Source organism: Homarus americanus, unplaced genomic scaffold (assembly GCF_018991925.1).
Source record: "Homarus americanus isolate GMGI-L3 unplaced genomic scaffold, GMGI_Hamer_2.0 scaffold56009, whole genome shotgun sequence".
Classification (NCBI taxonomy): Eukaryota; Metazoa; Arthropoda; class Malacostraca; order Decapoda; family Nephropidae; genus Homarus; species Homarus americanus.
Window position 1 is genome coordinate 4,689,195 of NW_024739542.1, and position 13,374 is coordinate 4,702,568.

The 13,374-nt window shown below is 37.4% G+C and overlaps 1 protein-coding gene across 14 annotated transcripts in view; it reads left to right on the forward strand.

Annotated features, from left to right (window-relative positions):
- LOC121874898 (glutamic acid-rich protein-like) overlaps window positions 1–13,374 on the forward strand; it is a 116,809-nt gene that overhangs the window by 77,367 nt on the left and 26,068 nt on the right. For 7 of the 14 annotated variants that reach the window (XM_042379234.1, XM_042379236.1, XM_042379228.1 and 4 more), the window contains 2 exons: window positions 2,283–2,342; window positions 6,099–6,215. In XM_042379234.1, the coding sequence (XP_042235168.1) occupies window positions 2,283–2,342; window positions 6,099–6,215 (177 nt within the window). The other 7 variants (XM_042379224.1, XM_042379225.1, XM_042379233.1 and 4 more) reach the window with 4 other exon arrangements.

The following is a 13,374-nucleotide window of genomic DNA, read 5'->3' on the forward strand; positions in this document are numbered from 1 at the left end:
TGTGTTGGAAATTTTTTTATTCTCTGTATGTGATTGATTATAATAATTATTGCCCACCTGATCACCAGCTTATTGGACTGTCAGTCGACAAGCACTAAAATATTCACTGATTTATTGAAGACCTTTCTGAACACACTCAGTGTCTCTTAAGCTACTTTTTAACATTTTGATCCATTGCTAAAAAATGTCTCAAACATGTGCTCAGAATTATCTAGTCAATTTTCTTTCTTTTTATATTTTTGCTTAATTGAAAGCCTGGCTGCATGATGCATTTATTCTTACAAATATTGTCATTTAAACAGTGTTTAGTGGTACCCATATTTGTTGTGCCATACACCTTATAAGCAACTGGTGGAGCGAACCTTTTTGTGGGCAGAAGGAAGTCAAGTTTTGCAACAGTAGTCAATTAGGACTTTCCATCATCTTCTATTGGAATCCAAAATCATTCTAAATTTTAACTTTTTTTTTAATCTACAGAGACAATAACAGTAGAATTTGTACTGTATTATAATGACAGAAATGCATAAATGATTTTTAAATGTGATTATAATGTATACAGCAGAAAGAGATGGTAAACTTAATATCACATTGAGAATAGTGCTAGTGATAACCCCCCCTACCTTGTGTACCAAACACAACATACTGTATTTTAAAGTGTGGTTTATATGCGCTGCTCCTGATGTTCTGTCAGACACACGAGACCAAATGTCACTTTCACCATCAGTAATGTGTGCTTCTGTACTCACGAATATATACGAGTACTTTTATTACCTACATGAACATTTAATGTGCTCATAATGGGCCTTTGTAGATGCATTCTGACATTTAAACCCCCCCCCCTAGTCTGCTCTTTTTTATTTTTTATTTTTGCAATCTTTCAACTGAAGATTGACAACCTTTCCTTTTCTTTACCAACACAAAAATCTCTTGTTTAGAAGAAGTGTTGGATTATTGTATACAGTACTGTATGTATAAAGGCCAAAATACAACCATGTTCTCATACGAATAAAGGCCAGAAATTTGTCTATTTCCTTTGCTTTCACAGTGAAGATAATTAAATACATGTGTGTACTGTACTAACTAAATGACTTAGGATTGCAGAATGTAACATTGGATTTAATATATAGAAGTTGGACTTTAACCATCTAATTTTGTTTTAAGTTTCTTATAACATCTGTTCTCTGTGGCTTTTAAGGGTTATGAAAGGACTCAAAATAATAAATACTGCAGCTACACTTTTAAAATTAAAGACAGTCCCAATTTATTTATTCTAGATAAATGATTGTGTGCTAAATAAAACTTGTAGTACTCATGATTCAGATACAATACAATTACTGTATTAATAAACTTTCATAAAAAACCCAGTAAATTTCCTTACATAAATACTCTGAATGGTTACTGTAAACCTTTGAAGATTTGTCACAGGCTGTCAGCTTTGCCTGTGTTGTGGTCGTGGCCAGATCAGGCATGACCTCATTGTCTTCCTCACACACTGTCTCTTGTTTATCACGTCTTCTTCACAAGGCTGATAATGACTGAGTATGTCTCCTATGGCTCAAAGTCTGGTCACTGATCTTGTACACATGAGCATTGACTCATTTCCTCCTTCTGGTGAAAAATTTACATCAGATTAATACAGGGGGTCCTTGGGTTACGAACGGATTTCGTTCCTGAGGACATTCTTAAGTTTGATTTGTACGTTAAGTCGGAATACATACTATGAGCATACTACACTTAGAGAACAATGTTTAAAATCCCACTATTTCATAGCCTAAGTCCTTATATACATCTGAAATCACTTAATTTAAGACAAAAGAAGAAATAGAATGACAAAATACAGTAAATGGAAGTAAAAAAATAAGTTATCAGGTAAATAAAATACTGTAAATTTCAAGTTTAACCTTGTTCATATCCGCGGGCGTTTGTAAGTCAGACGTTCATAAGTCGGGGACTCCCTGTAATAAATGTTAATGCCGACCTTAATGGCCAAGAAATTAGACTGTAAAGTCGTTTTCTGACACCTGGTAGTGTATTACCTTTACACACGGTTTTATGCAGTATTTATTGTGACCCCAGCATATTCTCTGAAGACACTGTACATTTATTTCAGTCCAGTACTGTATCTACAAGTTCCTTAAGACTACTTACACAGTCTTAGAGATTCAGTGTTTTGACTTCACTTCATGAGTCCTCTCAAGAGTTCCAGTGCAGCTTTAAAGCAGTATGTGGACAGTGCTGTGAAGGTCCCACACAGTCCCTTGACTGGCTATCTCTCTCCACAGATAGGCCTGGATAGTGTGATGGAGTCTACTGCCGCGGCCGCTGCCACCACTGACAAAAAGGTTCCGCTCATTAATACCCTGCTGGCAACTTGCACTTTTACCACTGCATGGAAAAATTTCACTTTTAATTTGTATTTTTTAGCGTGACAAACTCTTCCATTTGTCCATCATATTTGTTCTTTGTCTCAAACATGAGAAACTCTCCTAATATTCTTCTCTTATTGTTTCTAAATTTTCAGATATCAAAATATGATACATATTATTATACAAAATGCAATACATTTTAACTTTGATAAATGATAGCTGTATTTGGAACAAATTGGCTTGTTGAGAAAGAGTGTGGAGGGAATGAAGTTGTACAGTTTGAGAAAGTGTGTGTGTTTGGGGAAGACTCAGCATTGGTGGTGGGAAATGATGCACTCTTATAGGAACTGTCATTGGTGAAAGTATAGTGCAGCTTATGCTTACCTTTATTATATACGTACTGATACTCTGGCCATGTTCGGTAGAGGAAATTAAAAAAAAAAAAATTCTGGCATATACTGTATATACTATTGTATGCAGTACAGTATACATATTAAACATATGAACAGTATTTGTGTAATACTGTATCATACACAGGTATAGTATATATTTGCATTTACGTATTCAGTAATGTTGGAGTTAAGATCAGGACAAATGATAGAGTCCGTATGTTGTACACAATAAACAGAGAGAACATTTTGCTCTAACTATGCATTACTGTATGTGTACCTGTACAGTACTGTACTTACTTTCAAGTTAACGACATGCGTGTGTGATACTATATTAATGACACACTCTCTAAGAACAAGTTTCCAAAATTCCATTCAAGTAATATTGTAAGAAGATTTGTTATTTACCTTTTCATTGTAAAATCTTTGTAAAAATAATTAGTAATATGAATGTAGACCAGATGCCTCACTTATGTTACCCACAGCCACAGAAGGTGATGTATAACACATTCACGACTTAACCAGATACTGTAATTTGAGAATACAATACTACAGTATTTTGTACGGAAAAATATATTGAAATTCGTTTTGATAGTACAGGTATTTTTTTTTCGCTATTCAGAACTCATTCGTATAAAGAGGATTTGAAAGATTAATTTATTTAACACTAGACAAAATTATCGCAGAAGAAATAAAAAAAAGACTCAAATGGATTTCCAAAGATTTATACTGTATGAGCTAGTATTGTGAATTTGATGACTTAAGCCAAAACAGAGTACTGTAGAAGAATGCAAGCCAAATGATGGAAAAATGCCATAATTTTTGTATCATATCATGGTAATAGAATGCCTTCCTTCTCAACGCATGCTAAATATTGTGTATGCTTTATTTTTCTTTGTGCCATGGATGGTATGTCTCACAGTTAAGCTAGCATGCACACCAATTTTCACTCTTAATTATCATCCTAAAATGTCGCGGTAAATTGTGGTTATAACTGGTCATGTTTAATGATCTCCCACATTGCAGTATACTGTACTATAGTACTTTATATCCCATTGTTATATTTTCATGTTCTATGGATGGCATTGTTGCCACATTCCCAAAAATACACTTCAAAAGTAAGCATCCTCCATCCCTTCTGCCCCCAACCCTCCCCCTTTAAAAAAAGGAACCTCTCCCATCAACCTTCAGCTACTGTGTGCTGCCCCATCAGGAATGTCTCCCTCGGTGCATCATGGATTAATTTTTGTCATCCCGTTGTCTTTGCCACATCTTCGCCAGTGTAAAACCCATTATTATGTGTATTTTGGTTTCTGTACAGCAAGATGGCATATACAGTAGTACCCCAATTTACGCGGTCAATTGAACCCACAGGATACCGCGGAAAGTGAAAACCTCGTAAAGTGAACAACAGAACATAGGGGATTAATTCCAATAGAGACTGGCCCGACCCCCAAACTCCACTTTTTCCGACACAATACCTATGTTGTAGTAAAAATAACATCTAAATTTTATGATGGTATGCTCACACAATTAATATTTAAGAAAAATACAGTCGCCAGGTTAATGTCCATTCAAATAATGGACTCAAATCCCCCCCCCCCTCTTCCCAGCTCACTAGCTCCTACCTCTCTGAGAAATGTTTGGGTGAAACCACTAGATTTTAACGTTTAGTAATAAATAATACCTCAGACTAAAGTTAGGATAATATAATTGACATTTCTGGATTCCTTGCAGGTCAGGGAATATTTTGAATGTAAACTTCATATATTTTGCACAAAAGATAAAATATTTGCTTTGTGTAAACCAAATTATTACATTAGATCTAAAATTTGTATGTCTAATGCAAAATCCATGATGTTTATATTCAAAATGATCATCATATTGTAAGAATTCCAGCAATGTAAATTATATTCTGGCCGGGTAATTTGTATGAATTTTATGAGCTAAAACAAATATCTTCAGTAAATAAATGAAGAAATATTCTTCAAGGACACTATCTGTCAATCAAAATACCCCACCTCTGCCCTCCCTCCTTTCCTACCCTCCACCCCCCCACCTACCAGAGAAGTGATTGGGAGAAAATAGTATATTTACATTTTTAGTAATAAATAATACCTCGGACCAAAGTTAGGATAATATAATTGACATTTCTAGATTCCTTGCAGGTCAGGGAATATTTTGAATGTAAACTTCATATATTTTGCACAAAAGATAAAATATTTGCTTTGTGTAAACCAAATTATTACATTAGATCTAAAATTTGTATGTCTAATGCAAAATCCATGATGTTTATATTCAAAATGATCATCATATTGTAGGAATTCCAGCAATGTAAATTATATTCTGGCAGGGTAATTTGTATGAATTTTATGAGCTAAATAAAAAAAAAATTATACTTCACCACGTATATGAGTAGATGCACCGTGGAAAGTGAAAGTCCGGTTCTGGCAAGGTACCGCGTAAATGAGAAATCGCGGAAATCGCGGAAAAGTGAAACCGTGTAAAGCGGGGTAATACTGTACTTGTTATTGTTGCAATAATGTTTCTTTGTTGTTGGAGACAATTTTAAGTATCAAAAAGTTAAAAGGTACAGAACTTGAATAGAAACATTTGTAATAAAGAAGCAGTTAGTTGGCTGTTGGTGTCACACACATATTAGACAATAGTTCACAGATTCTACAGTTGAGCCTTGTACACTTGTTCTCGCAAACCAAAATTTCTTCAACTGTTTGGACCAATGTTTGTTTAAGTTAATGTTCGTCACTGTCATGTACTTGTTTAGAGCTCTATACTGTTAATTTGTTGTTCGTGTTTTTGTTATTAGAAGTATGTTTAAGTCAAATTTTCATTTATGGTAACATTTTGTAGTTCATAGTTGGCTTACAAATGAAAAATGATGAGCAGGATTGTATTAAATATAATATTTACTTCAGCCATAGTCATTGTATTTCCTCTTCCCAAGAGAAATAGAATCACAAGTAATAGTTTCTTATATGCTGCATCTTGGATTATTGTCTCTGTAAACTCTGACTAAATCTTTATAGGTTTATTTTTATTTGCAGGAAATTCATAAACATTTTTGTCTCCATATTTCAGTTTGGTGATCCAGGAGTGTTCATGGGAGGAGATTGGAATGTGTACACTTCTAAAGTCAAATTGATTAATTTTTTAACAAGTTTTAATTAACAAAATATATTGCTCAATCACTGTTTTCTTCAGTATGATATGACTTAATATTTCTGTTCTGAAGCAGAAATTTGTACATAGAGTGTAGTATATAAACTGTGTCAATTATTTACTTAATCATCATCAACAATTATTTTTGTTATTTCATGTGAAGGAGGAGGTGGGTGACCTGACAAGTGAAGAAGACTACAGCAGTGAGGCACTGACCACCACACTGAGTGAGGACACTTCTCTCCCCACGTCTCTCCAGCGTCACCTTCAGGAGCTGCAGGTAGACCAGTTATCTAGTTTCTCAGAACTTTTGGTAGATGGGGCTCCATTAATGGAGGCAGGGCAGGTACGGCACCCACATTTGAAGGTTCAGGTAGATGACTCAACCTCTGAGGAAGAGGTTCTCGAGGATGAGGAGGTTTTATCTCGGGAGATAAAAGTAGATGTTACCCCAGCTGCAGTAGATAATGTTACATCATCTGAAAAGGTAGAAGTAGGTGTTCCATCACCCCTGGAAATAGTAGTTGATAATTCTAAATCCCAAGGCCCACCAGTAGAAGCTGTAGCAGCTGTAGTGGATAGTGCAAGTGATCATGGAGCAAAATTACCTGATCACTCCCAGAATGAGGTTTTACCCCAGGAAAACCAAGCTTGTGTTTCACCTCCTGACAAGGAATCTCAAGTAGGATCAGGTCAACCCCAGGAAGAGGCAGAAGCTGATACTGCATTACCTCGAGGAGAAACAACAACGAAAATTGGTGAATCCTCATTAACGGGAGGGTTTATAGACATTTCAACACTCCAGGAAGCTCAGGCAGATATTACCCAACCCCAGGAAACACCGAGCACAGGACAGGAGACTATGCAAAAACAAATTAAAACTGATCAAATAGATTCTGAATCTCCAGAGTCGCCACAAGTTACAGAACCAGACCAGAAGCCTGAAGTACAGCCACCACAAGTTACAAAACCAGAACAGAAGCCTGAAGTACAGCCACCACAAGTTACAGAACCAGACCAGAAGCCTGAAGTACAGCCACGACAAGTTACAGAACCAGACCAGAAGCCTGAAGTACAGCCACCACAAGTTACAAAACCAGAACAGAAGCCTGAAGTACAGCCACGACAAGTTACAGAACCAGACCAGAAGCCTGAAGTACAGCCACCACAAGTTACAAAACCAGAACAGAAACCTGAAGTTAAGCCACCACAAGTTACGGAACCAGAACAGAAGCCTGAAGTACAGCCATCACAAGTTACAGAACCAGAACAGAAGCCTGAAGTTCAGCCACCACAAGTTACAGAACCAGAACATAAGCCTGAAGTACAGCCACCACAAGTTACAGAACCAGAACAGAAGCCTGAAGTTCAGCCACCACAAGTTACGGAACCAGAACAGAAGCCTGAAGTACAGCCACCACAAGTTACAGAACCAGAACAGAAGCCTGAAGTACAGCCATCACAAGTTACAGAACCAGAACAGAAACCTGAAGTTAAGCCACCACAAGTTACAGAACCAGAACAGAAACCAGTCTTGGCTAACACTCGTCCTCAGGAGACTTCAGTAGATCAACAGTCTGGCAACAAAAGTGACTTTTCAGATGATGTTGCACATAAAGAGGAAGCTGTAGTTAAGGCAAAACCAACAGTGGTGAAGGAAGTAACGTTCAAATTACCTTCAGAATCCCCGGTAAGCAGTGAGACAGGAGGAGAGGAAGGTTCATCAGAAGCTACAGAAACTGGAGCTGATATATCTGACTTTGTTTCATTTGCTGAGGAAAATAACCCCCCTGTTGAGCCTGATGCCAAAGCATTGCCAGTAGAAGTTGTTACTGATGTACCAGTAGCCTACTTTGATCAGGCTTGTGGGGTAAATGATAAAGAAATGGAGGTAGAATGCAGAGGCCAGGAAACTCAGACATCATTTGCCTTACCACCACCTGTTCTTGTGACTGAGAGCAAAGAGCACAGTACTCAAACAGAAGAAGAGAAAGGGATCACAGTCGTAGGTCTGAGCACTTCCTTTCGTCACGACAAAGATGGAGCAGAGACACGAGCAGGAAGCCAGGGCCCCATTCAGCCCAAAGTGACAGAAATCCTCCTTGATGCTCTGCTTCCCTCAGAAACACAACTGCTAGTTAAAGACACTAGATTTGTTGACTCAACACCAATGCAGAATGTGGAAATTGAAGGAAGTGAGGCTGGAGCTGTACCATGTATTGTGACTAGTCATGTAAGTCTGGCATTTTTAGGGCTGGAACATCGTGATGAAAGTGGTACCCGTCAATCACAGACATTGACACCTGTTAAGGAAGGACAAGATGCTGTCACATCACCAGATAATGCAAAAAACTCTTCAAAACAAGAATGTAAGGAATCTTTGTCAGCAAAGCATAAAGACTTAGAAGTAATTGCTTCAGTAGATCCCAAAGTAGACACACACTCAGCTCCTATAACTTCTCCATTAGCAACCTCCAATAGTACTCTCACATCAGGTCAAATTGTTTCTGATCAGGTAAGTCACACAAAGAATAAATCTGCCACAGATCAAGCAACCAAAATTACTCCAAAAGATAATTCTGTGAAGGCAATTAATGGAGAGGGTAAACCATCTGCTGAACATAATACAATGCCATCAGCAGAAGTAAACAAACAGCAAACTTTAGTTGATCTAAGTCAACAAGCTTTGCCACGCCCAATTAGCCCAGTGCCCCCTCGTGTACCTGAGGAAGAAGACGGAAATTGTAATTTAAAATCACCTACACAGACTCTTCAGTCACGAGAGCAGCACGAAGATGCAGCACCACATCCAGTAAGTCCATCCTTGGAGGCCATTGCAGAAGCAGTGGCTGCCTCTACAACTCGTGCTGCACTGGAGCTGCTCGCGACAGCCACCACAGACACCTCCAGTCCACGCCAAGAGTCACAGGCTGTAAGCAGTCGCCCAGCTGTACACACAGAGGAGGTTCAGTCTGATCAGTCCCCTATATCCACAGATGAGTCCTCCTCAGCCACTACAGTAGTAGCCATTAGTGATGTAGAAGAGGATTTAGGAGCTTCTGACTTACGTACTCAAAGTGCAACAGAGACTCTTGGCCCTGATGCAACTTCAAAATCATCCACAGTTTCCATAACCACCATCACTCACACACCTTCAGACTCCCCAGTTTCCACACCAACAGAGGAGGTAACACAAGAGAGCGTGGAAGCTGCCCTTGCTGAGGCAGTGCAAGAAGAAGTTCCCAGCAGTACTGTGAAATCTGCTGGGCCCCAAGCAGCTTCTCCCCAAAAGGGCCCTGAAGCCACCACAGTCAGCCCAGTAAGGAGCAGCTTGGCTCTGGCGTGGCAACTACTCACACACTAAACTTCTACTCTCCTCCCTCTAAATTCTAGCAGACTGTAGTAGCTCCTAATTCAAGACTAGCATATATGCATCATGCATCAACAAGACCTATTAACTATAATTATTTACTGACAACTAATCTTAGAATTGTGTTTGTAGGAGAAAATTACAGTATATAGATTAATAAAATAATTCACTTCAAACATCCCTGAGGCATTGTTCATGTAGTGAGTAACTTCAAACACTGATACAAATAAACCCTGACTTTATATATTACTTATAATTTACTTATTCTTTGTGGTGAATAACTTGAGACACTGATACAAATAAACCCTGACTTTATATATTACTTATAATTTACTTATTCTGTGTAGTGAGTAACTTGAAGTACTGATATGAATAGATTCTAATTCTTTACATTCTATATGATTGATTTGATTTGTTTCACGTAGATCAATGTATCATTGGAGGTGATATTCCGTTTTGATTTTGTTTTGTTATTATTTCTCCTTAATTTTATCCCCATTTAAACTAGGTGGATATGATGTACAGAGCTACAAACAACATAGAGTACAGTACCTGCCTTTAACTTGAGTAATTTGATTTAGATTTTGTACTGAATAAATAAAGGATACTATGGTCTTCATTTAAACATTTTCTTTCAAATAAATGGTCACCAGTTAAGGCATCATGTCAATGATTCACTTATGGCACAATTTTGATTTTGAAGCGCCTTACTGTACGTGTATGTGTGGGTGAAAAGAAGATGATTGTGGTGCATATGTAGGCCCAAAACTTGATGTCATGCCAACTTAGAATGTATTGGCATGACACTGATTTATGTTATTATTATTATTTTTTTTTGCCTACAGACACATTATTAATGTCATCTTTACAAACATGCACCCACCACCTGCCTCTGCCTGTCTACACACACACACACACACACACACACACACACACACACACACACACACACACACACCAATGTATGTAATAAGTTATTTATGTCCAATGTATATTTTCAGCCTTCGGGCTGCAAACTTTTTCAATAAACCGTTTATTATTATTATTATTACAGTGGTCCCTCGGTTAACGAGCGCCTCGGTTAACGAGATTTCGGTTAACGAGTTACCTTCCATAAGATTCTTAACTTCGGTTAACGAGCAATCCCTCGATTAACGAGTTTCTTACGACCCAACCTGAACATGATTTCGCTTGCATTTGGCAGTCCACCAGCTGTAGTATTAGTCCGCCAATACAGTAATCGGTTCTAGGGCTTAAATTCCTTACCATTTTAGCAAATATCAAGAAGTTTATACTATTCAATAATTTTAAAAGTTAAATATTAAATTTGTACTCATTTTAACAATTATTGAATATAATTGAAGGTAATGAAACTAGTTTTATGCGTGCCATCCAGCCTCTCAACACACCATACAGGCGTCAGTCTTTGTATCTTTTCAGTGGAGGTAACATCTTGCTTGAGACTCTCTTCAACTAAATGCCTTTTTTTCTGTTTTTGCAAGCAAATTATTGGTCATTTTGAAATTTATTTTACATATTGACAATATATAATGCAGTGCAGTGTTGATTTAAAGAAAATAATCTTGAATTGCACCATGAGAACTAAAATTTTATGGGTGAAATGGCGCCATGGGGTGACTTCTCTTCCACCCCAATGCCTTCTCTTCTCCCTTCTCCACCCCCATTCTAATTCCCATCATCATCATCCAGGAGCCTTCTACATACACACCTCAAAGTAAGTGTACTTTTCTACCTTTTTTGTTGAATTTAGGCAATTTTTGGTGAGCAGGAACCAATTACCCAAAACCCATTGAAACAATGGTTTCGGTTAACGAGTTTTTCGGTTAACGAGCAACCTTCTAGAATGGATTGTGCTCGTTAACCGAGGGACCATTGTATTATTACACACACACACACACACACACACACACACACACACACACTTCAAAAATAAAATTGTTCTGCCTTTGAAATTTTGATATGATTTCTTAAATTTATTTAGAAAATGGTTTCTGACATGTTCTGGCAGTGTAAGAGATTTATTAATGTTTCATGTCAAACCAAATCTAAATATATTTATGATGGCTTGGGAGGAGTCTCGGTGCATTTGATTCACCACAAATAAAGGGGATGAATTAAAGAATACTAAACCTGTACTGTAGTTAATTTTTGTGTTATTTTTCACCTGTGCTGTGTCTTGTGTTGTAGGGATAATCATCCAATTAAGCTGTAAAAAGCAATGGGCTCATTTGAAGCAAGTATAACTTTTTATAATTATTTCTTATAAATTCATTGAAATTAGTGTATACATACTGTATACTGTATGTTAGTCTGACTGGGGTTTTTTAATTTAAGATGTCCTTTGCTACTGTAAGTTAACTGAACTTTCCTTAAAATAGGTTAAGTAAGTTAGGTTAGGTTAACTGGGATAGTATTTGTAGTCTTCACTTACAGTTTGTGGATTATTTGTGTAAAGTGAGAAAATAAAAAATTATATTGAAGTTATTAATTGCTAGGACATGATCATCCCTAAACCACATGATGTAGCTTTGTACAGTACAGTAAAGTACTAATCTATATTCAGTAATATTTTTTTTTGCTGTTGTATTTTTTAGTCACATCTTGTTCCACTGGCATCGTGTACACCAGTGTAGTCATAGATATACTGTACAGGGTGTCCATAAATTATCTCAACCATTTTAAAACTTAAAGGTGTTCGTGGCACAATGGTAACATGTGTACCTTCACAAATATGTCCAAGGTTTGAGTCCTGCATGGCCCATATACACATGAGAAGGGTGTTATCCAGTGTGACCCTCATTACCAAACATCACAGGTTTCCAAGACTCCAGTTTACTCCTATACTAAGACTGGATAGACCAACTGAATGGTTGATAAGTAGGGAAATAAAAAAAAAAAACCTAATACTGTACTGTAACCTCAAAAATACTGTAGATAGAACACACTAATTTTATAACACTTGACAACCATCTCATAGATTTTTTCATGTGTTGTTACACTCACACATACGCACTGTGTTCTATCTATGATAATTTTCATGTTATTTAGTTTTGAAACAGGTGAGATAATATATGAACACCTATTGATTCCCCTTTTACTTACTAAGTGGCAGAGACATCAGGGAGGTTAGAGTGTGTGTATATAATGTACAGTACAGTACTGTACTGTATATGCATGATATTATTCTGTTCAGTGATGGTCATGGGTACTAAGTAATTGTCAGTTGTAAAATGTTCTTGATAAATGATGATATAGTACGTAGGTCAAAGTGATATAGGTAATATTGACCGCTTCACTATGAGGATGCCGCTTTTAATAATTTATTTAGTTAAGCCAGGTGATTTTATTCAGCTCAGAGGGACACCTGTCCATAAGGGGTTATGATGAAATGCTACAGTACTTGATGTTGATTGGTTATTGGGGGATGTCACAGTACAGTAGAGTGGTTATTGGAGGATGTCACAGTAGAGTGGTTATTGGAGGATGTCACAGTACAGTAGAGTGGTTATTGGAGGATGTCACAGTACAGTAGAGTGGTTATTGGGTGATGTCACAGTACAGTAGAGTGGTTATTGGGGATGTCACAGTACAGTAGAGTGGTTATTGGAGGATGTCACAGTACAGTAGAGTGGTTATTGGGTGATGTCACAGTACAGTAGAGTGGTTATTGGGTGATGTCACAGTACAGTAGAGTGGTTATTGGAGGATGTCACAGTACAGTAGAGTGGTTATTGGAGGATGTCACAGTACAGTAGAGTGGTTATTGGGGATGTCACAGTACAGTAGAGTGGTTATTGGAGGATGTCACAGTACAGTAGAGTGGTTATTGGAGGATGTCACAGTACAGTAGAGTGGTTATTGGAGGATGTCACAGTACAGTAGAGTGGTTATTGGAGGATGTCACAGTACAGTAGAGTGGTTATTGGAGGATGTCACAGTACAGTAGAGTGGTGTAGGGTTATGTGATATTATGTTGTCTAGCACTTAGGATGGGATTGATGGAAACTCTAGGTGGTGGTTTTCTTATATAATATAAGTTATATGGTAG